Source organism: Phyllopteryx taeniolatus, chromosome 15 (assembly GCF_024500385.1).
Source record: "Phyllopteryx taeniolatus isolate TA_2022b chromosome 15, UOR_Ptae_1.2, whole genome shotgun sequence".
NCBI lineage: Eukaryota > Metazoa > Chordata > Actinopteri > Syngnathiformes > Syngnathidae > Phyllopteryx > Phyllopteryx taeniolatus.
Genome location: NC_084516.1, coordinates 4,942,629 through 4,966,658, shown reverse-complemented (window position 1 = coordinate 4,966,658; position 24,030 = coordinate 4,942,629). Strand labels below are relative to the sequence as shown.

At 44.0% G+C, this 24,030-nt stretch overlaps 1 protein-coding gene and 1 long non-coding RNA gene across 9 annotated transcripts in view; one reads left to right on the top strand and one right to left on the bottom strand.

Moving 5' to 3' along the window:
- Window positions 1–2: 2 nt before the first annotated feature.
- The window catches only part of LOC133490283 (netrin receptor UNC5D-like), a 119,354-nt gene continuing 95,326 nt past the window's right edge, over window positions 3–24,030 (bottom strand). For 2 of the 8 annotated variants that reach the window (XR_009792148.1, XR_009792147.1), the window contains 17 exons: window positions 22,237–22,380; window positions 22,042–22,145; window positions 15,691–15,862; window positions 14,886–15,053; window positions 14,635–14,799; window positions 14,220–14,252; window positions 13,066–13,281; window positions 12,830–12,979; window positions 12,499–12,687; window positions 11,587–11,671; window positions 10,127–10,298; window positions 8,712–8,942; window positions 7,897–8,046; window positions 6,996–7,178; window positions 5,769–5,947; window positions 3,910–4,638; window positions 80–547 (listed from right to left, as the gene is read on the bottom strand). Coding sequence is in view for 3 of the 8 variants with exons in the window: in XM_061800173.1 (XP_061656157.1) it covers window positions 4,443–4,638; window positions 5,769–5,947; window positions 6,996–7,178; window positions 7,897–8,046; window positions 8,712–8,942; window positions 10,127–10,298; window positions 11,587–11,671; window positions 12,499–12,687; window positions 12,830–12,979; window positions 13,066–13,281; window positions 14,220–14,252; window positions 14,635–14,799; window positions 14,886–15,053; window positions 15,691–15,862; window positions 22,042–22,145; window positions 22,237–22,399 (2,556 nt within the window). In the remaining 5 variants the exon portion in view is untranslated. Of the gene's footprint in view, window positions 548–3,909; window positions 4,639–5,563; window positions 5,604–5,768; window positions 5,948–6,995; window positions 7,179–7,896; window positions 8,047–8,711; window positions 8,943–10,126; window positions 10,299–11,586; window positions 11,672–12,498; window positions 12,688–12,829; window positions 12,980–13,065; window positions 13,282–14,219; window positions 14,253–14,634; window positions 14,800–14,885; window positions 15,054–15,690; window positions 15,863–22,041; window positions 22,146–22,236; window positions 22,400–24,030 lie in introns of those variants that run through there. The other 6 variants (XR_009792149.1, XR_009792151.1, XR_009792150.1 and 3 more) reach the window with 6 other exon arrangements.
- LOC133490284 (uncharacterized) lies at window positions 4,635–19,017 on the top strand. The gene is made up of 3 exons (XR_009792152.1): window positions 4,635–4,918; window positions 13,516–15,005; window positions 15,383–19,017. It is a non-coding gene; the product is annotated as an uncharacterized LOC133490284 (long non-coding RNA).

Sequence of the window (24,030 nt, the reverse complement as noted above, 5' to 3'; positions counted from 1 at the left end):
GGTCAGCAATTTAGCCAATGTTGTTAGCATCAGGTAGCGACTAAAGTAGCCTCTTTAAAATTTAGGATCTGCTTACTTTACTACCAAATATGAATGGTATCTTCCAAGTTTAGCATCTTGTAGCCAACTTGTTTAGTGTCAGGTAGTGACTAAACGAGCTTCTTGCTAAATTAGGATCTCCTAACTTGACTAATAAAACTAGTAGTTTCTTCCAAGTTTAGAATCGTGTAGCCAACATGGTTAGCGTCATCTTGTCTTTGCGTCACGGAACCCATTGAGGCCTTGGTAGGATTTACGGAGGATTTTGGGGGGTTTGGAAGCCAGCGAGACTGCTGGCAGAAGCTTCTGGAAAGTCTTCTTGCGGACTCAGCAGCTCATCGCATCCCGGCCGGCGGCTGGAACCGGCAGAGGTGGCAAAGGGGCCCGTCCGCGCCCGCTTAGCTTGTTGAGTCTGGTTGAACGTTAACACAGCGGATTAACACGCTGCACAGGAATGCGGCCTTTGTCTGAGACCATCTGATGTCATCGGTTTGATGAGTCACATGACCTGGCATGGATGAAGGAGGAAGATGAGAATGAAGAGCAAGAAGAGGAGGGGGAGGTGAGGATTAGGCACGCACCCTAACGCAATCCTTGTTTGAACCCTAACATGTGGTTGAAACCCTATTTTAAAACTCTTAACTCTAATTGAACCATTACCCCTTTTTTGGAATCTGTCAAACCGTAATGGTGGTTTGACACCCTCATTTGAAACCCTAACTCATGTTTGAAACCCTAATTTGAAACCCAAACTCATGTTTGAAACCCTAATTTGAAACTCAAACCCTGGCTTGAAACCTTACTGTGAAACCCTAGCCCTTGTTTGAAACCCTACTTTGAAACCCTAACCTTTGTTTAAAACCCTAATTTGAAACCCTGGCTAATTTGTAACTCTAATTTGTAACCCTACCTGGAAACCTTGTTTGAAATTCTAATTTAAAACTCTTACACTGGTTTAGACTATAATTTGAACCTCAACTTTTGTTTGAAACCCTGGCCCTTGTTTGAAACCCTACTTTGAAACCCTAACCTTTGTTTAAAACCCTAATTTGAAACCCTGGCTAATTTGTAACTCTAATTTGTAACCCTACCTGGAAACCTTGTTTGAAATTCTAATTTAAAACTCTTACACTGGTTTAGACTATAATTTGAACCTCAACTTTTGTTTGAAACCCTAACCCAGGCCTTGAAACCCAAATGTGAAACTCGTATCCTTGCTTGATTTCTTAACGTTAAACCCTAAACTTGGCCCTCTGATTCTGATTTGAAACGCTTTCTCTGGTTTGAGATGTTAACATGAAACCAAAACTTTTGTTTGAAACCCTATTCCTTGTTTAAAACCCTACATTGAAACGCTAACCCTTGTTTAAAACCCCAATTTGAAACCCTAGCCCTTGTTTGAAACCTAATTTGAAAACCTATCCCAGGCTTTAAACCCCAATTCCAAACTCTTAACCTGTCTTGAGGACCTTAACATTTCACCCAAACGTTTGTTTGAAATCCTAATCGTTGTTTGAAACTCAAATTTGAATCCCAAATTAAAAACCCTAGCCCTTGCTTGAAGCCCTTACCTTTGTTTTAAACCCTAACCTAGGATTGAAACCCTACTTTAAATGGCTAAATCGAAACTCCAACTCTCCTTTGAAACATAATTTAAAACCCCACTTGGGCCGAAACATTATGCTGATGCTGATAATTGCGAGCGGGAGCAGACGACTAAAAGTACTTGGATGGCGGCAGGAGAAACCCAAGCACTTTGGTCTTAGAAGAATTCAGACGACTGCTGATATTTTCTGTCTGATTCCAGACGGCAGAAGACTGACGAGCACGCCAGCCGCTTGCTAATCCAAAGCATACCACAACCACACAAAACACACACACACAAATTGAGGAATGTTTTGGTGCGTGTTGATCAATTGACACACAAGTGAAACATTCCATCCTATCAAATGAAACCCTACTTTGAAAGCCTAACCTGAAAACCCTAATTTATACAGGCTTGGGAGCCAATTTTAAAAACCTAACCCTGACTTGAAACCCTACTTTGAAACACTAACACAGGCTTGAAACTCTGACACTTGTTTGAATCACTAACTTGAAACCCAAACCCAGGCTTGAAACTGTAATTCAAAATACCACATCTTAAAACCCAAACCCCTGTTAAAAACCCTTACCCAGGTTTGAAACCCTAACCCTGGTTTGAAAGCATAATCTGAAATCTTGATTTGACATGCCCAACCCAAACTAAAGCTCTAATATGAAACCCTAACATTTGTTTAAATACCTATCCATGGCTTGAAACCAAAACTTGAAACCCTGACCTAATTTGTACCCATAATCGTCTTGAAATCCTAATTTTTGACACCCTAATTTGAAACGCTGACCTCAATTTTAAACCATAATGCTTGTTTAGAAATGCTGACCCTTGTTTGAAATCCTAATACAGAACCCTAAATTTTGACTGAAACCCTAATCCTGATTTGAGTTCCTAATATGAAACCCTAACCCCAATTTGAAACTACATTTTGTTTGAATGTCTAAACCTAATTTTAAAACCCTCAACCCTTGCTGAAACCCAAATTTGAAACCCTACCCCTTGTTTCAAAGCCGATGGATTAAACTCAATTAGCACACTAGCTCCACGCGTTAGCCTGGGAACGGGAGTGTCGCCCTGGCAACAAGAGTCGGGGCCAGTTGTCCCAAAGAAAAACAAGTTTGCCACTTTCTTTTTTTGTGAAGCTTCTAGTTCTCATGAGCTGCACATGACTTGTATTTAGCGCCGCCCCCCCTCCCCCCCACAACAACACACACACACACACACACGCACAAACACACACAACTTCCTGTTTGTCCCAGCCGGAATACTGAAGGGGGGCAGCTATCCAAGTGGGACGGAGGCTCATTTATTGGAGGGGGGCTCTAGGGACATCCGGCACGGTCATGCTTTGTTCAATGAAGCTAATAAAGCTGATTAATATTTACCCAGCATGCCCTACTACTTATAGGACAGAGGTTTTTGTGCGCGCGCGCGCGCGTGTGTGTGGGGTCATGTCATGGAAACTATGTGTGGGCATGCGCACACGACACGAACTTCTCACGAAAAGCCCGCAGCGCCCTCTGTTGGCGTCGCTTTGACAATGCACGCTCTCATTGGTCACTTCATTAGGGACACCATCCACTGAGATCCAATACAAAAGTTCAATCAACAAATACAGTAACCAATGTTTACTTTTCATTTACATTGGTTAGCTCGTTATTTCCTAGTCTATGACCAACGTGGCTCGCTTGTTGTTAGCTTAGCATCTGCTAACCAGGGCAAGTGTAGTATCTTCCTTGTTTAGCATCTTTAAGACAACATGGTTAGCATCAGCTAGCTTCTAAACTTGCTACTTACTATTTTAATTGGCTTGTTGCCAAACTTGAGGAGGCTTACAGTAGTTTTGCCGCCACATTTAGCAGCTAATAGCTTACATAGTTCACATCTGGTAGCTACTAACTGGACTCTTGCTTTGTGTCGTCTCATAGCTAGCTTGATATTAAACTAGCTTCATGTTAGCATCTTGTAACCAATGTTAATCTATCTTGCTTCTAAACTAAATGTTTAAACAGTACAGATTAACAGTCAGAATCTGCTAACTTTACTATAGTAGTTTCTTCAAAGTTTTAGCATCTTTTAGTCAAATTGGTTCGCACCAGGTAGCTACTCAACTCGCTTATTGTTAGATCAGGTAACATTAGCTTGCTCTCAAACCTGAGTAGTATATTCCTAGTTTAGTACCTCATGCTGTATGTAACTACTAAACTCGCCTCTTGCTAGTGTCATTGAGCTTGTGTGGACTATTTGGCAAATACCAAAATTGATACACTCACCTTTGATGTTTTGTGCTCAAAACCCGCTATGTCCACACCAGATTGTATCCAGATTACAAATGCCTTTTGACACAGTATTACGGACGGTGAGAAGGGAGACCGACACACATTTGGACATAAAGCCACTTTATTCTGTTGGGAGCAAGTGGAGCAGGTTGTGGTCCAAGGTAAAATACCTTTCAGCGGGAAAAAAATCTTCCTCATGCTACCTTTTTTTTTTTAATTAGTTTTTTTTAGCACGTTTAGCATCAAGTCTCCACTGTTTTGCGTTTGTTATTACCTCCACTTTTCGCACAATTAAAGACACGACGCAAAAGCAAAAAATGACAACATGACGTCACACTAAATGTTTTGCACGCCCACGGGAAGAGGAACAGGAAGTCATCTCTCCAAGATGGACGCTTGTTGTCCGTCCCTCCCGACAACACAAACCTCACCTTGACGTTTGTTACCGTCTCAAAGGAGCTTCCGTATTATTCCAGGAAGTCCCTGCTAGTGTTCGCTCCTCAGCATTCATGCAGTTGTCTGGGATTTCAATCTGCAGTCCTTGCCGAGTTTAGGGAACCACGCATGTCATTGCCTGCACTCCCGGGGGGCGACTGCACCCGGCCGATCTCCTCTAGGGCACTGGCCAGGGAGTCCAGGTCGGCCGAGTCCTGCTGCTGAGCCTCCCACAGGCTCAGGATCACTGATGCCGGACTTTCGTGGCGGGCGAAGTAGGCCAAGTTCCTGGGGGTGGGGGGAGAGAAAACAACTGTCATCACCTAAAAGGTTCCCCACACCCCTGAGGTTGAGGGAAGACCCCAGGATACAGAAACCAAGGGACCACCGGGGCTGGCCGCAGCACAAAGAGTGACACCCTGAGCTCGGGAAATGGAATCTGCGATTAGCATACCCCGTGAGGATCCCGCCCCAATCCCAGCAGTCCTCCAACATACCAGTCCCAGTGTCGCCCTTCAGAGACCTGATTCGAGAATCCAGGACGGCCGTGTCCTGCTTCCAGGGGAGCGTAAGTACACCACAAAGGTCACTCTAAACTGGCCCTTAGTGTGAACACCCGCACGTAACCCAAAGGAAGCGATATAAAAAATGGTCGGATGTATGTGAGTAAAAAACAGATCCAAATCCAGATATGTTACTGATGGTAAAGTGGTACAGTTGCCTGAGTGTGAATGGTCGTCTGTGTCTATATGTACCCTGAGACTTACTGCCGACCAGTCCAAGGTGTAGTCTGCCTTTCGCCCAGTCAGATGGGATAAACTCCAGCTCACCTGTGACGCTGAAAATGATCAGCGGTATGCATATACTGTATAGTGATAGTGCTGTTTATGTCAGGTCCACTAGGAGGCATTGTTTAACCACAGTTGGATATGGGAATTTATTTTTTTGTTTTTTTCCGCCTCCGAGTGTTCGTCCTCATCCCTTCCAGTGACCGTCTGTAAATATTTGCAGGAATAATTGCATAAATCAGCTTAAGAAGCCCGAGAGACCACAGACTGTTCTTCTGTCTCGCTGCGCTTCTGTCACTCCTTTTCCCAGATTTCCTTCTTCCGAGGTCATCGGGAAACATTAAACGTTTGTGCTGCTAAAAGAGCAAGCGGGTCGAGGTTCCCGATATTCTGAGACCTTCCCGATCAGAATCTGCGATGCCAACCGGAACGCCGTCCCGCCAGCTCTCCTGCACGCCTCCGCATCTATAATGAAATCAGCAGTGTGGGTGCGACTGGAGGCTTTGGCGGCTGATGGCAGATTAGTCCCAACCATGCCGCCTGCAACCCACATTCTAAATAAGCATTTTGAAATTGAGCTTTTCCCGCCCCTTGTGGGGCCGTTAAGGATTTAAACGGGAAATTTCTCACCTGTCCACGTCCAGCTTCTGGGCTAAGAGGCGCCAGTCCTTGCCCTTGGCGTTGCTGCCGTCAAAGGTGGCGCTGATCCTCTGGCGGATGGAGAGCGGGATCTTGAAGGCCCGCGATCCTGCCTGGGAGGTGACGCAACAGTCGGACTCAGAGGAGAACGGGACCGCTAGCTTTGGGTTCTCCAGAGGGGAGGGGAAAAAAACCAATGCAATTATAAGCATTCCGCTATAGGCGCAACACCACATGACCAGCGCGGAACACGGAATAGCTGACTTGCTGTGTATGCTATGCTAACGAGCATAATTAGGATTGGTGACATGATTGTTTGATGCTGAACTTGCTCAAATTTTGTTTTCTTTATGGCTGGTATCTTCAGACAAAAGTTAAATACATGTATATCCTTTATTCATACAAATACAATATGATACATGTTAACACGAATGAAGCCTAAACACTTTTGGTGGCGCTGTGGTGACAAATTGTGTTTTAAAAAAAATATTGCAGACGTTTAAAGTTCCTATGGGTGCTTTGAAACTGTCCTCTTTCACCTGAGTGAGGAGGAAGTGCTTTTACTCGGTTTGCCAAATGTGGAAGTAGCTTGCGAACATACCGGATTAAAGAGGCCAAATCACATTGAGTCTACTCTACAGTTACTTGGAACATCATGGACGAAATGTTAACCCAATGATCACAAACATACAATTGTTTACATGGAACATCATGGGCTAAGAGTTGCAGCTAAATGCTAACCCAGCGAGAAACATACAATTCTTTACTTAGAACGTCACGGGCTAAAATTTTGCACCTAAATGCTAACCTAGTGATAAACATACAATTCCTTACTTAGAACATTACAGGCTAAAATTTGAAGCTAAACGCTAAGCCAGTGATCACAAACATGAAATGTTTTACTTGGAACATCGTGGGATAGAATTTGAAGCTAAATACTAACCCGGTGATCACAAACATACAATTGGTTAGGCTACTTGAAACCTCCTGGGTTAAAAAGCTACGCTAATTCCTAACCCAGTGATCACAAACACAATTGGTAACCTGGAACATCACGGGTTAAAAAGCTAGGCTATATTACTAAGCCCGTGCTCAAAAATAAACCGCTGGAATCCAAGGTCCTAAACCATCACCTTTTAAATTTGAATACCACGGGCTAAAATTCCAAGCTCAATCCTAATCCATATTCACAAATTTACAATTGTTTTACTGTCTCACCTCGGGCTGCACTGTCGTGTAGACCTGCAGGATTTGCTCTTCACCTTGAACCTGACGCACACTGATCTTACACGAGAGATGAGATGAGGATGAAGAGGAGGAGGAGGTGCTGATACGCTCCAGGGAGAAGGCACACTGCAGGGGGCGCTGTTTGCCCCACCACACCTGACAGAAGGAGAACTCCTGCAGAGGAAGAGGGTCGAGGGAAAAGGAGGAAGTGGTGGAGGAAGAGAAGAGGATGTCAGAGAAAACAAAAAGATAGGAGGAGGAGAAGGACAAGAAGGAGAAGAAGTAGGAAAAAGAGGAGAAGGGGAAGGAAGCAGTGGAGGACAGGAAGAGGATGTCAGAGAAGAAAGCGAAGGAAATGAAGACAGTGGGAGAAGGAGAAGAATGAGGAGAAGGAGAGATGTGAGAGGCAGGATAAAGAAGATGAAATATGAGAAAGAGGGAGTCAAGAAGAAAGGAGGAAGAGAAGGAACAGAAGTAGAAGAAGCAGGAGGACGAAGAGGAGGAGAAGAGGATGTCAGAAAAGACAAGGGTAGAAGGAGAAGATGATAGAGGGAGAAGGACAAAAGGGAGGAGAATGAAAAGAGGACAAGAAGTAGAAGGGGAGATAAAAGCAGGAGGATAAGAAGAAATGAGACAAGTATTGGGAGAAGAACAAAGAAGAGAAAGGGAAGAGTGAGGAGGGGGGAAGAGGAGAAGGATGAGGGAGAAGGAGGAGGACAAACAAGGGGGAGAGAAGGAGGAAAATGAAAAGTGGATTTTACCAAGGGAGGACGAGAATAATAAGAGAGTGTCAGACATTCAAACAGCTTCCGCCTGTCACAATAGAAATAAACAGAACGACTAGAAATAATCCACAAAGTAAATCAAATAGTCAATAGCGCGACGAGTTCACCTGGCAGGTGGTGAAAGGCTTGATGTTCCACAACATCTGCATGACATCCTGGATGTTGACTTGCAGGCTGAGCGCGTTCCCACGGAATGACAACACTTTGGGCTCCTCCAGCAGGCGCCCGCCTTGGGCGCGCTCGACTGCCGTCACCTCCTGAGGGCGCCGCAGGAACAGGAAGTGTGAACGTCACAATAGACATGAACGCAACAATTCCAAATAATCCACAAGAGTAAAAAAAAAAAAAAAAGAAAAATAAAAAAGGGGCAAATGCGTACATACAATGAATGCGTCATGTGATTAATTTGAATGCTCCCCTGACCAGTTAATGATGAGAGCCACATTGCACAATAGAAATAAACACAGCAATTAGAGCTAATCTAAAAAGTAAAAAATTAAGTCCAACTACATGCCATGTGATTAATGCAATTGATCCTGTTGCCAGTTATCCATGATAATCAGCAATTGCACAATAGAAATGTAACAGAATGACAAGAAATAATCCACTCAGTATAAAATAAAATCTGCTCAGTCATGCACGGGCGATCGCTTTTTCGTCAGTTATTCATAACAACCGCTACCTTGCCTAATAGAAATACCCTAGTCGCATCCACAGAGTCAAATAAAAACTCCACGGCATGTTTGGTCCAACAATTATGTGTCGTATGATTAATGTGATTTCTACACTCGCCTGTGAGTTGTGATTAAAAAACAAAAAACAAGCTCAGTCATGCACTGGCATGGGCAATCGCTCCTTGGGATGGTGCCGTGTACAATAGAAATAACAGTCTAGAACCAATCCGCGAGGTCATAAAGGTTACTTGGAAAGCGTGCGGCGTGTCATCCACGCAGTAGACCCTGAGGATGAAGCCCATTGGGTCGGCGGTGTCCGGGCTTCCAAAGGCGGCCAGTCGCAGGCGCTTGGCGGCGTGCGGTCGTAGCGGCTCGCCCACAAGGGCGTAGCGACCGGGCCGCTCCAGCAGCACGTGGCAGCGCTGCGCCTCCAGCAGGCAGTAGCAGGAAGTGCACTCCTCCTGCACGCACATTACTTCCTGCCAGAGAAAGCGAGACAAGCCACGTCGCGGGTGAGCCCACATGCGGTTTGCACCACGTGTCAAACTGTCGCCAGTCTGACTCTTAGGACAGTAACTTCAATTACCTCCTACGGGGCGCGAGAAATGAAAACGGAATTGGATGAACATCACTGATATAGGGAAAAAGATGAGCTGCGCATAAATTAAAACGTTTCAGGTTGTATTGCTACGTCTCGAAAGCAGTGGAGGCATAATGGTCCTTCATTGCTTGTTATTTATGACCTCGCAGGTGGTAATACAGAGGTGCCTTCTATGTCAAAACACTTGTCCAAGTTTTTCACAAAGTAAAAAAAAAAAAAATCCACGGGAAAAAAAAGCTTTATGAGTCATTTCTAGCATGTAGCTAATGAGTAATGTACATATTTTAGTCCCCGAGGCGTCTTAAAGTCGACGAATAAAGGGTGAAACAGGGGAGTTGACTTTCCGACGGAGCTTTAATGGTCGCGTTCAGAACGCTAATTCAGAGAAATTTACGGTTACATCAGACGTCTTTCTTGTTATCTCACAGCAGTCAGAGTTCTTCAATTATATATATATATATATATATATTTTTGGGCACTGGAATCACTTGATTTTGAGTACCTGACAATACCGAGTCCAGATCCGATACCTCGGCAATGCATTAAGAGGAAAAAAAGACAGCTCATCCAAATTGTCTTAATTTTTGTTATATAAATACAAATATCCCAACATAATACCTACTCATATGTGTATAAGTCTAGCGGAGCAGTGGTTCAAACCAAGTCAACACATGAAATCTTCTTTATAGCACAGCAGTGGTGACGGACAAAATAATGAAAACAAATGACATTTAAATATCCTGTCTTAAATAAACAAACTAAACTCTAATTTTTTAAATATATATTTCACATATTCCGCTGAACAAAATAAAGATCTTAAATGCTCTAATCAACGAGTCAATTGTAGAGAGCGCAACATTGTAGAAGGAAAACTAGGATGTTGAACTCCACTTCCATCTTTTTTTGATTCATTTATGAACAAATTGATGCTGTAAAAAAGAGCTTGATAAGTTGCAGCTTGAAAATGACAACGTTGAAATGGAAGGGCAACGAGATGGAGGACGTCAGCATAGACTGTTTTGAGATAGAGGGTGTCGAAAGGGAGGGTTTTGGAGGACTGACCTCCCACTTGCGGTCCTGCGTCTGCCTCTTCAGTCGTGTGATCCAGTGGTCGGCGGCCGCCTCGGCGCAGTGCGGCATGGACAGGACCACGGGGCAGGACAGCTCCAGCCCCGGCGGACCGTACGTGACGGCGGGACTCAGGAAGATCTCTGATCCTTCGCCCAGTGTTGAGCTAAAAGCGTAAAATCGCAACATTAGTTTAACATTTGACTCTTGCCTTTTACTTTCATTTTGCGACACAATTTGACTCGCTAGAGAGCAGACATCCGCCAAGAATAAACTGTTCACGGCAAATGTTCATTTTTGGCTTTGTTTTTAAGTTAGCAAACTAGTTCTTACCAACAAACTAACTGACCACCTACCAACCAATCAACTAAATACCTACCTACCTAACTAGCTGACTACTGACCAACCAACCAACCCTAAAAAATTAACTAAGTGACTAACTACCCAACTAACTAATGAACTGACTGGCTACTAGCTAACTGATCTACCAAAGTGACCCAGTCTTCACTTTTCACATCCAGCAATTTTTTTTGTCTGTGTTTTGTGAAGCTTCTTACGTGACAGTTGTTTTTCTGAGACAGTGACTATAAACAATGTTGACCAATAAAGGTGTTGGAATATCATCAGTGGTTCCCTGCCACTTGGAAGAAATCATTTCCAGTCGGTAGGAGTGTGTCACATGACAACGGGTGTCTGCGACTCGTAACTAAACTATAGGAGGCTCTCGAACACATGAAAGTGAGCGAGGAAGTCTCATTCCGGCGGGAGGAAAAGAAAGGAAATCCCATTTCTCCATCCTGCCGGACCTTCCCCACCTATGGGCTGATAGCGATTGAGTGACAGTTCAGTGCTGCGACTCCGGCAGCTTCCTTAAGCGGCAAACTGGATGTGCCTTATCGCACCGCTGCACAGCGCAGAGCGGTGCAGGAGAAGCACAGATGAGCGGAAAGCCGAGGCTCAGCGGCGGCTGCAGCCAAAGGCGCTTACAGTCATCTCTGGGTCAACTATAACCTTCAAACCGCCCGGAGATGACACTTGGTCTGCATGTATGACCTATAACTAACTGATCGATCAACCACAAACTATGGAAAACGACCATCTGACAAACTAATCACATACAAACAAACAAACAACTCAACAAACGAACCGACTGACTAACTAACTAACTAACTAAGCAAACAACCAACTAAATAACAGACCTACCAACAGACTGACTGACTGATTAATGGACAAATCAACTTGCTAACTGATAACTTAAGAACTAACCATCCGACCAACTACTCACTCACAACTCAGTGGCTACCTAACCAACTAAACCACCACCAACTGATTTAAACCACTAACTGACCGAGTGCTTCACTAACTAACTAACATGAGTTAACAGTCGTCACGGTGCGGTCATGCCACACGTGTGCTGTGCGACGGCGTCAACAACGTGCTTCAGGCTCGCTCACCTGCTGTCCTCCTGGTTGACGATAACGGTGGTCTCCCATGTGGTGTCATGAGCGATCCCCCCGACGGGCACCAGCAGACTTACGCCTGCACACGTCAACATTATTAGCACAACCGAGCTACTGTAGAGCATCATGAAGGAAGCTAACAATGCATGTATACTTTATATGAGAACTCCTGGTCAAAGCCAGTAGCTACTGTGATAGTGTAATTCAGTGTAGTGTGCATGCCAGGCCACTAGTTGCCAGTATCACTTTGCCATAAATAGTATATCAAAGTCGTGAAGTGGAATGCTGTATTTTCCCCCTCGATTTGCTTTCATTTTTCCAAATTCTACAAAAATATAATTATTACGTTCCTAATGACTTCTTTTCACAGTGTACTGTATATTCCTGCCGTTAATGGTGTTTATGTGCTTTTTGGGGTTGGAGGAGCCTGACTGACGCATTTGCAAGAAGGCCAAAGCTGTCGGCCTTCAGCTGTGGCGTGAATGAGAAATGAACGTTCTTGCTGGATGGATGACATTTTCGCATTCTTGTTGCGGGCCAATAACGGCGAGGTCAAACATTGCCCAAATGCGTCGGCCCGCCCGCCCGCCTCGCTCGCTAAGCTTCCGTGTGTGGAAGAAGGAGCGAAGGAGAAAGGAGCTAGGAAGGAGGGAGGCAAAAAGGAAAGATAAAGGAACGAGTCAAGAAGAAAAGAATGACAAAAAGTAAGAAAGAAAGGAAAAGGAAGAGGAAATGAGGAAAGAAGTACGAAAAGAAGGAAAGAAGAAAGAAATAAGGAGAAAAGAATGGCAGAAGAATAAAAGGAGGAAAGGAGTAAAATAAGTAGGAGACGCGGACAAAAAGGAGGAAATAAGAAGAAAAGGAGCAAAGCAGGAAGAGCAAAGAAGGAGTGCAAGAAGTGTGCACCTGTGTTCGGCACCACCAGGCGTCCCCCGGCGTGGCCCAACACGGCCGTGGCTTTGTGTCGCGGCCTGACAGGGCCAAACAGGTTCCTCTCTCCTCGGCTCAGCGTGGCGCCCACGACGACGGCCCGGTAATCTGGGGACAGGCCCCTCGGGAACGTCTGAGGGTGGAAGTCGGGACCCTCTGTGATCCCTACGCGCACGCGCACACACAAACACACACACGACGTGTGAAAATGACTTGTCATGTCTTGTTTTGTTTTCTCACTCCGCCTTTTGCTGACAAACATTCTGATAAAAAATCTAATTGGAGCGCTGATTAGAGAGGGTCTCGCCTTTGATCTTGAGATCGGGCAGGGGGTCCAGGAGCTCCTTGTCCATGGCGTCGTGGAAACACATGGGACTGGTGTACGTGCGAGACACGCTCAGGTCGGGCTGCAGCGACGAGTGGATCAGCAGAGAGTTGCCTGCGGAAAGCAATGATTCTGTATCCTTCAGGTCAATGTACTAGTACGCTTTTTATCATATATATATAATATGTATATACGTATGCATGTGGTGTCGGTGTCACCTTGCCGCGACGTCTTGAAGTTGAAGGACTGGAAACCTCCGGCGAGGGCGGACGACTCGATGACGTCCACGCCGTAGTCGCTGCGGCTGCGTCGGTACACGGTGACGCCAACGATCAGCAGCGCCACCGTCGCAGCGCCGGCCGCCAGGCCCGAGTACAGCGCCACGTCGCTGCCGCCGCCACCGCCGACGCTGCCGACTCCGTTTTCTATCACACCTCAAAATGACGACAGGAAGTTTCACTAACAAGTACCTTCCACCAGTAACAAACATAACTATTATGAGAAACGGGTCGCTAGTTTGAGTAAGGGAATGACAAGGTCTTTGAGGAGGAGCTTCCTTGTTTGGGTGGTAATGAAGAATCCAGCAAGCACCTACAAACCTACTTTGTGTGTATTGAGTTATTATTGTGTGAATGTGCAATGACAAAACTCTATCTTGTCCCAAGCAGAAATGAGGACCAAGGACCGAGCACCGTGCACTTGTGACGGGCTGCTGGCTTTGTTATGCGAAGATAACAAGATCCAAAGCGGGACATTGGGAGAAATCCTCTCAGCAGGACGGAGCGCAAAATGGGGAAAAAAATACAGAAAGCTCATTAAAATTGTTTCCACTGGCAGGTTAATTGAGGGCTCGGAAAGTTTGGGACAAACTAACAAAGCCGAGGAGAAGTCACAACAAAGACTCTCAAGCCACATTTACACCTAAACTCACTGCAACTTTTTTGTTCTTGGGGCTTTTACTTCCTGAAACTACAAACAAATTAACCCATTTCCTACACAAGTACACAAGGATCCTCTAAAAGTTACTGATTCTGGCCAAAACACGCTATTGAGCCGCATCTCCAGCTACAGTTCCAAGAAGTTTTAACCCCACCCCAAAGGTTCCTGGACCCACAAAATGCCAGTTTAAGCTACATTTCTACCTAGTTCCAGGGATCTTTAATAGTTGGATTTCTGAGAACTAATTTCTCATGGTCTTCTTTTGTCCCCAATAAATTAATTCCAGGAACTACAAGTACCAAGAACTAAAAGTATAAGGTTCCTGGACATCTTAAAAATATTACCCCCCTAAATGGTCTTCTTTAGGCCCTGAAAAGTTAGTATCAGGAACTACAAGTATAAAGAAATAAACCATAAAAATATATAGACTCACCTTGTGGCTTGGCATCACGCAGCAATTTTCCATCTGAAAACCCAGAAACATCAACCGTTTGCATCTTGATCTATGTGTAATGGTCCTATACAAAGCTGCTGACGATTGCCTCTGCTTTCTGTTCACATTTTCACATTCACTTTTGAGTAGATATAATTTATTCATGTATAGTTGTCACGCTGGTTTGTTTGCGTCATACAACTTTGTTGACCATTGCCGCTTCTGTTCACATTCACTGTTGTACATATGGTAAGTACTTATTCATATGTAGTTGTTGTATTACTGCTGTCTTTTTCATTCTCAAATACCTACTATTGATAGAGTGTTTATTTTGATGTATAGTTTTTGCTACATACAGTACAACACTGCTGACTATTCTTATACACTTCTTTATACATACAGTAGTAACTCTCACTTTGCGTGCAGAGGTCTCCGGTGCAGTTGTCGGTAGCCAGCGCCACACCATCACACAGCCGCCCGCCGTGCTTGGGCTGGGGCGCCGTGCACTCGCGGCTCCGTCTCCTCTCACAGTCGCCACCGCACGCCGACCACTCGGTCCACGCGCCCCAGCCGCCATCCACTGGCCGGATCACAAGTGCGGCAACAGGCGTGGTTATGCTAAACCAACGCCGCATCGGTGTCGACGTCACGTCACGGTCTGCTTACCCGGGCACGGCGCCATGCAGGCGCTCTTCTGCACCGACGCGCCGTCGCAGAAGGAGCCGCCGTTGAGCGGCGCCGGGTTGGTGCACGTGCGGGAGCGCTTGTGGACGCCGCGGCCGCAGCGTACGTTGCACGCCGACCAGTCGCTCCATGACGACCAGCCGCCATTCACTACAAGACAAGGAACACATTTGATTACATTAGAAGCTCATACATTAAATATGAAGTAAATATGGTCCATTATCATAACATGCATGCATTACAGGTGTATAGACATTAAATATGATGCAAATATGCTACATTAGAGGTATAGAGACATTAAATAACGTGTTCTAAAACCTATACAGGGTAGTCAATCCAGACCAAACTAAACGATACGGAATGATTAATGAAATATTTGTTTACTTCTACTCTAGTGTGTAGATGTTCAGTGAATGTACATACAGAAAGAGGTATAAAAAAATTGATATTAGCACTAAATCCCGTCTCTGTGTCCCCAGAGTTCATTGGGAAGACAACGATGGTGATCAACAGCGGCAACTGTCACGTTTCTCCGTGATTTGCGGCCACCAAAGCGACACGGCAGCTCATTGGCTTTCATCAGACGGGACGAACGAGTCGTCAGGCCGTCATGAACATTATGGAAATGTGTGATTGATGGGCCTTTGCAAATTAATTCCTCTGGTGGCTCCGCGGACTGTCTCCGTCGACTAAATCACACAGAAAAGCAATAAAACACAAATTACCTAGAAACAAATCTTAAAAAAAAAAAAAAAAGTATAGTTGAGTGAGGGCTTTATTAACTTACCGTACACGGCGACAGCAGCCGTGGCGCTGCGCCGCTTGGCCACGATGTTGCTAGCGACACAGGTGTAGTTTCCTGAATCGGAGAGGTGCGCCTGAGAGATGACCAGATGGTGATCGCCTTTGGTGTCGCCACTGCCGGCGCTCAAAAGCTCATCGTTTTTCAGCCATTCCACCTGAAAAATACAGAGTTTCAGCTTTAATGTGGAGTTATCAAACTTCTCTGCCATGCTCTGCCCACATGCGAACCAAAACTCAAATCCTTGGGAATTTAGCATCTCCTATCTGTACAGTATATGTGCCTTAAATTTGGTCGCAATCAGACAAAAAGTTTGTAAACAAGATATGGAATGTTTGAAATAATCCTAAAATGTATAATTCAAATATCAATGGGAGCCTTTCTGTGTCTTTTCAGGCATCGCTTCTTGAGACTTTTTTGCGCGTCTTCTCACGATAGACGTCTACCAAATTTCATGTGCCTCAGCGTAAGGTTTTGAGTTTGTTTAGTTGACTTATTCCAGTTTCGTGTATTATAGCGATTTATCTGATTTCGCCCCCATGCTGCTCCTACGCGCAGTGACAAAAACGCAAATTTTGTGTCGCACATTTGTGTAGTATACATGTATTATATCTGGCAGTGATTGGACAAAAATCTGTCGGAGTTTGTCTTTCAAGGACCCCTGGAAATGAGGCTAAAAAGGAAGCTTCTAACCAAAATGGCAGACTTCCTGTGTCTTTTCAGGGATGACTTTTTGAGACTGTTTTGTGGGTCTACCAGGGATAGACGTGTATTCAATTTCCTGTTGCTATGTACAACTGTCTTCAGGGACTGACGCTTCGAGTTCCAGAGAGCACCACCTGGCCAATATTTGGACGTTATACACACATCCTCAATCAAATGTAAATTTGCCCCACTTTTCGAGTTTAAGAAAGCCCTCAAATGGCGATTTCTTTGGCACTTTCTCAGTCCCGTGCTCGAGCCCTGATGAAGGACGCTTCGTTGACACTGGTCTCCGCGCTTGAGCGCTGCTGTAAATTGACTTCAACGTCAGGAGCTTTTCATCCGCGGGGAGCGCTCCATGATTCACGCCGCTCTATTTGAGGATTAAAAACTCCGTCCCACTGGGAAAGCCGTGTGTTTGTACGCCGACGTGTGTCGGTATGTGTTTGAGCACGGCGTGTGTGTGTTTGTGTGTTTGGCATCCAGTCGCTGAGGGATTAGCACAGCAGCAAACAAACTCTGTGATTGCTTTGCTCTTTCCAAGCAACCCCGGTTGAAAGCCGGAAAATAACGGAACATCGGGAAATCAATACATCAGGAATCACCTCATCACGAACGCTGTTTTCATGTTTTTGCCTGCGCACTCTTTGACGAGTCTTCCATCATGCATTTAGTGCACCCGCCAGTGGGCCGCGTCACTCGCTCCGCTGAGTTCATCTGCTACGTTTGTCTTCGCTGATTTTTTTCCTGCCTGGCAGTGTGATCAAGCTCCGTGCCGCTGAACGTGCTCTACTCGATTATTATTCGACCTGCACAATTATGGCCACAGCGGGTTTCTACCTCCTGTTGAAAAGTCTTGGGTTGCTACAATACAAAGAAGAAAGGAGCACGAGCACATTATGTTGAGCGTTGCCACGGAGACGAAGGTCAACAGCTTTTGCTGCAGAGAGAATGTAACCACGGGAACAGAGCGGCAGTTTGTGTGACGATAAAAAGGCTCACTTTTTAAACGACAGGTAATATCGGCAACTAATATTGGCAATTATGCTCAGAGGACTCAAGCGCAACCAAGGGACAAAGCGTGTGTCTTTTGAGGGCGGGGGGTCTCATTACTTTTTTCATTCAATATTCATCACTGCAGAATTGTCTGACTTTTCCGGCAAGAACATTTACAGGTTAGATCAGCGAGTAGTGTGGCAATAAAAAAGCTGGCTTTAAACGGAATTTAATATCCGCAATCGTTCTCAGAGTACTCAAACATAATCGTAGGACAAAAAGTTCGTCTTTTTCAGGACGGACGTGCTGTTACCTTTCTCACTTCTAATAATTTTCAGTTTGGAAATGTCAGATTTTTCCGCAAGAGCATCGACTCAAACTGCAATTGTGTCATCATATACGCTGCTCACAGCCACAATGTTAGCATGTGCTAATATTTATGAGAAAGTGCTCATGTGAAATGTATTGTTTGCCTGTGACAACGTGTTAGCGAGTGTTCTATGTACTAATATGTCTTCGCATGAGCTAATGTGTGTCAGCATATACTAGAATGTCTTATATGTCTTTATTTGCCTGTGCCAGCATGTGCTAATATTTAGTAATTTGCATGCACAAGAGTGTGTTAGCATGTGATAGCATGTGCTAATATGTGTTAACATGTGCTATTAATTATGACAAGGTGCTACCATATATTAATGTGTCTCTGCCAGCATGTGATATGTGCTAGAGAGTGTTATCATGTGGAAGCCTGTGAGAATGTGTGATAATGTGTTAACTGTATTAATTTGCCTTTGCCAGCATGCGTTAAAATGTGTTAGTGAGTGTTAATATATGCTAAAATGTGTTAGCAATGTGCTAATTAATATCAGATTTTTCTAACGTGTTAGTATGTCCCGGCATTTGCATGTGGTAGCATGTGTTACATGTGCTAATATGTATTAGCATGTGATAATGTGTGCCAGTATGCTAGGTCTTAGTACATATTAATTTGCTTGTGCCAGAATGTGATAGCATGTGCTAACATGTGTTAGCATGTGCTAATGCGTATTAATTTGAGGTGAGGATAAGCAGTTCAGAGAATAACTGGATCAATGGATGGATGTGTGTGAGCATAGCCTAGTAGCAAGTAGTAGCGTGGCAGCGTGTTAGCGCTGCACTGATGCATTGTTGTCATCAGCGTGTTGGTTCATCGATGCGTGTGACAAAGAGGAGAGTGCTAGTAAATAATCTATAAAGTCAAGTAAATCCCAGCAGCAGCAGTAGCAGGAAAAGGCTTGTGTGCACATTTGGGAAGCTTCTCTTCTCTTTTTCATGACGTGAGGTTGGAAAGGTTACGCCCGCTCCCCCACCCTCCTTGACCACAGCTTTTAGCATTTGACGTCACACCGCCACTAGAGAGCTAGATGTAAGAATTGGCTTCATGCTTAGGATCCACAGACAAGGATTTTAATTATATTTTCACTATACAGGGCAAGCTGTTAGCATAAGCATCACATTTAGATTTCCGAAGACCATATTGATGTCTATATTTTTACCATACAGGGGTAGATGTTAGCATGAGCATCATATTTGTGGCCCAATGACAAGTTTTTGATTACTTTTTTTTTTTTTTTTTTACCATAAAGGTCTAGCTGATAGCATCAACATCAACTTTGATGTCCAAAGACAATGTTGCTGTGTACCTTTTTACTGCACCGGGCTATCTGTTAGCATTAACATCAAGTTAGGGCAGTACAACCGACCGGGACAAGATCTGAGGTGGGCCACTGAGGTGATGCTATGGAGGATTCTGCATCGACCGCCCGGGCCTGGTCCCGAGGAAGAATCATTTTCCCGAACGCATCTACCTGCGACGCTTCATCGAATCTCGATAAATGGGCTTTCATTCGGTTTCAGCTAACATTGTACAATACCATATTATGTGATAAATGTTGCCCACTCTGCATCCATTGCAGCCAGGTCATCCTTGATGAAGGGAAACCCCTCCATCTGTGGTCCCTTCTCAAGGTCTTTTTTTTCTCCCCAAATGGGGTTTTGAGTTTTTGCCCAGTTGGGGGATTTAGATCAGGGGATGTCGCCCATCTTTGTCAACTTGAAGCCTGGGAACCCCTTTGAGACTTTTGCGATTGAGGGCTATGCAAATAAAGTTGACGTCTACATAAGGTTTGGGGCCCAAAGACCATGTTGATGTGGACATTTGTACAGTAAAGGGCTAGCTGTTAGCATTAGCATCAAATTTATGTTCCAAAGACAATGTTGGTGTGCATTTTTTTTATTGCACTGTGCTATCTGTTAGCATTAGCAGCAAGTTTAGGGCCCAAAGACCATGTTAATGTCTTCATTTTTTACACTTCATATAACATTAGCATCACGTTTGGAGTCGAATGACAATGTTTTCAATTACTTTTTCGCCATACATAGCTATTTGTTATCATTACCATCACCTTTGGGATGACAATATTTGTGATTACTTTTTTACCTACACGGCTAGCTGCTAGCATTTGTATCAAGTTTTGGGTGCACTGACAATAACTTGGTTACTTTTTCACCGCTGCTTTTAGGTGCCACTAACCTCTGTTAGCCATGTTTTTTCTGGTCCGGACATTTATTTTCCGACGAGCCGCGACTTAAAGACACAAACTAGCGCTTGAAATCCTGTTGTGTCGCCACTATTAAAAAAAAAAGAAAATAAGGCGTTTATCCGGCTGGAAGCCACCCGGAACGTTACGGCGGCGTTATGGCTGCTCTGTGACGTTAATAAAAAAAAGAGGCAACCATGTTATCTGCTGCCCTGCTGTGATAGCAGCAATAAGCTTAGCACGCCTGATAGCAAAAAGAGCTTACGTCTGCTTTAGTCTCGCTGAGGACAGGACGTTCATTTTTCTATTAGCTTTTTTTTTTATACACAAACCAGAGAAGTTTGAAGATACAAATATCATCTGTGTGATTGTCCCACACAATTCCCTTAAAATAGAAGACAAGAAGAACACGAAGTCAAAAAGTCAATGAGGCCAAACTAAGCAGAGAAACGTCTAACGGAAAGAAATAACATGTTAACTCTCGCTAACCCATGCTGGCGTAGGCAAATGGATATAAAATAACATTCAATCTCATGCTACCGCACGCAAACACAGACACAGACAGACAGACACACACACACACAAAGTGTTTAAAGGTTCAAGCGTTTTTTTTGATGACATGTTGATAGCATGTTGTGGTATGTCCAATCAAACACGCCGCCACGCTACACTAAGAAGGCTCCCTCTTCATAGACGACTCATTGTGAACAAGTCGCCACTCCGAGGATGCCTTCCCCAGACGCTGCACATCTTTTATTCATTTTTATTGCCTTACAACAACATGACGACGACACAAAGAGTATGCACAGGGCCCGAGAGCAACAAGTTGCTAACATGATAGCATGACAACGCCAAACATGAGCTTTAGAATAGAACACAGCTGCCAGTAGATAGCATTTACCTCGTGTTTGGGCTAGGATACATTAATATGCATTTCTTATGGAACGGGGTTGTTAGCCTTAGCATCAAGTCAGGGCTCGGATCATAACATAAATGTGCATTTTCAAATAGAACGTAATGCTCATAGTCTACCTATGAGCATTAAGTTTGGGACTAGAAGACAGAGGCTGCGTTCGGAAATGTACTCCGAGCGCACGCTACACTCCATTTGGAAACTTGGAGCGTTGTTGGAATGCATTAGCATTAGCATCACATTGGATCACCCGTTTTTGTTTACTCTTTCACCACACAGAGCCAGCTGTTAGCATTAGCATAGCATTTTAGGTGAGAAGATCTATTGTAGTTTTTTGTTGGTCCCGTTTTCCCCTACACCTGCTAGCATGTTATTGTTGTTAGCATGTAGTTATCAATTAAAGAGGAAAAAGCAGGCCTGACTTTTACGTAAACTTAAGCTTCTGACTTTGACATCGATATAGCGCGCAGAAGGCGGCTCAGCGAGACGCCGCATGACTCAGTGGGACGGCCGGCAAGAGCGCTGGTTGCTATTCTCACTGTTACCCTCATTGATATTCATATTTATATTCATGAGGGAAAAATTAAAAAGGCCACGTGTCAAACACAAGAACACACACTTGCAGAGAGAACTGATACAAGGCATGAATAAGTCACAGTGGGACGTCTGATTAGATTTTTTAAAATTTCTCTTTGCTCCCTTTTACACTCATGTCATGTTAAAGTTTTCTAAGACGAAAACAAGGTTAAATTTTATCTATTCATTTTTCAAATGTATTATTTTTTCATTCAGGCATTTTAAAAATCTGTAGTTTTTAAATTAATTTATTCAAGTTCTAACACTGCTAATTCATTCTCAGAAACCGCTTATCCTTACGCGGTAAAACTGCATATTGATTCTTTTATTTTTTGGAAATGTATTCATCTATTAATTTTGTACATCTGTTTTTTATTCACTCATTTTTTATTTATATCTGTTGCAAATTTATAGATATTTTTGATCATTTTTAAATTCATGTTATATATTTATTTATATCTACCAATCAATCACTATCATGCTGCCCCCTGGTGGCACAGAAAATGTGTCTCCTAAAGTGAGAAACGTAGTCAAGGGGTCGTCGTGGAAACAAACTGTTGATATAATCACCTGGGCCACAGGCACGCCATCTGGTGGCCGACAATGCAACACGATCATGCCGCTCAGTGGCACCTCCGAGCCTTGAGGGTCCTGCTCAAAGTTCTTCCTCAGGTCTGGTGGGGTTTTTTTTTTGGGGGGGGGTAATAAGCTTCAGAAGTTCAAATAGACAGCAGAAACACACACTCAACAAAAGTTGGGGCTTACAGGCGATCCGCACGGACGCCTTACGGCTTTTGGATGTTCCTAGGTGGCTCCAGGCGACGCAGAGGCACCAGTAGTCCTCAGGACCATGGAAGTCCTCCACCTGCTGGCGGGACACGTTGATCATCACCTCACGGATCTTCAGCCCTGCCGGGGACATACGGGGCTAACTGTTTAGCATTAGCATCAAGTTTGGGGACCAAAGGCAATGCAGATACTAGGGGTGTAACGATTCAGTCATTACAACGATGTATCGATTTACGTCTATCCCTACGATCCAACTGCATCTGTGCTTGCAAGTTGGCCTCCTTGTTGAAAATATATAGATTTAAAATCGTTTTAAAAGTTAATCAATTGATTATATTGATACTAGGAAATAACGCATTGGAATTCTACATGGCAGACTTTACATGGAGGTGTGCATGTGTTGTATTTCCAAGAAACACCTTGGTGAAAGCAACGCAATCTTCTACAACGCTACATTGTTTGTCTCATTTCTTCTTCGTATCCAATCTTTGCCCTCATATAAACACTCCTCTCTGTCGTGCCTCTAGTGGTTGGACGTATGCGTGTGTGTTTTTAAGCAACTTTATTGATAAAGACCTCGGCCTGTCCGGTGGATGGCAGATGAGAAGGCGGCAAGCGAGAAATTATCAATATGGATGCTTATGTGTGAACCTTGAAGCCTTTCAAGCTCGCTGGCTTAGCTGAGCTCGGTAGCCACGAATATAGAGACACGTTTGTGATAAACACATCACTCAGCAGAGATCAAGTGTGAGTCTCAAGTGTTGTGAATGTGATTATCGTGTGAAAATATGTAAAGTTGAAATGCTGAGAGCGTTACCGAATGCGCGACCAAGTGCGGCCGTCGAAGAAGCATTCATATCTTTTGAAAGAACGATAGCAGAATACGAACATTGTCGGACAAAAGAGGAGAACAAGTTTCACATTATGTTACAAAGAGCAGGTTTGTTCATAGGGCTAGCTGTTAGCATGTCTTATTTGGGTCGTGCTTTTATGTTTTTTCACCATATTGAGCTAGCTGATAGCATTAGCACGCATTTTCTTGGGTCAGACAAGATTGTTTTTAAAAAAAAAAAAATTTTCAACATACAATACAAAGTTTGGGGTTAGCATTACCACACATTTTTGAGGCAGATGACAGGGTTATTTTATTTTATTTTATTTTTTTCACCACATTGAGCTAGCTGTTAACAGTAGCATGTATTTTTTGGGTCGTCTGAAAATGTTTTTCCATTTTCACCAAACAAGCCTAGCTGTTAGAGTAAGTATGCATGTTTTGGATGAATTTTTCATCTCCCAGTGATGCCGGGACATCATTTCCTATTTGATCATGAAGTTGGTGAAAGGAAAATGCTGCATTCAAGTAACCTGAATTTTCATACATTTGACTAGAAAACAATCAAAAGTCCATACTTTTACTTTGGGTCAGCCTGGCAGGCTCAGTCATTGTGACGAGACCATCAAAGGCGTGCCATTATTCTGGCAAATGTATGCACCAGCCAGATGCTCATCATCACGTGGCAGCCCGAAGCTGCAATTTCCTGCGGGTCCAATAAGCTCGTCAGCTATTGTGTGGCATAATTGAAGGCATTTAAATGTCCATCGCTCCTCTGACAATTATGCATTTGAATGCGGCATGACGTGATGATTTCATATTTCATTTCCGGGCATGTTTAATCGTCATCTTCCTCTTGTTTGGCTCGTTGCTGCTGATAGAAATAAAAACTCATTGAATACTGACTGAAATTAAAGCAGATGTATTAATATGCATTT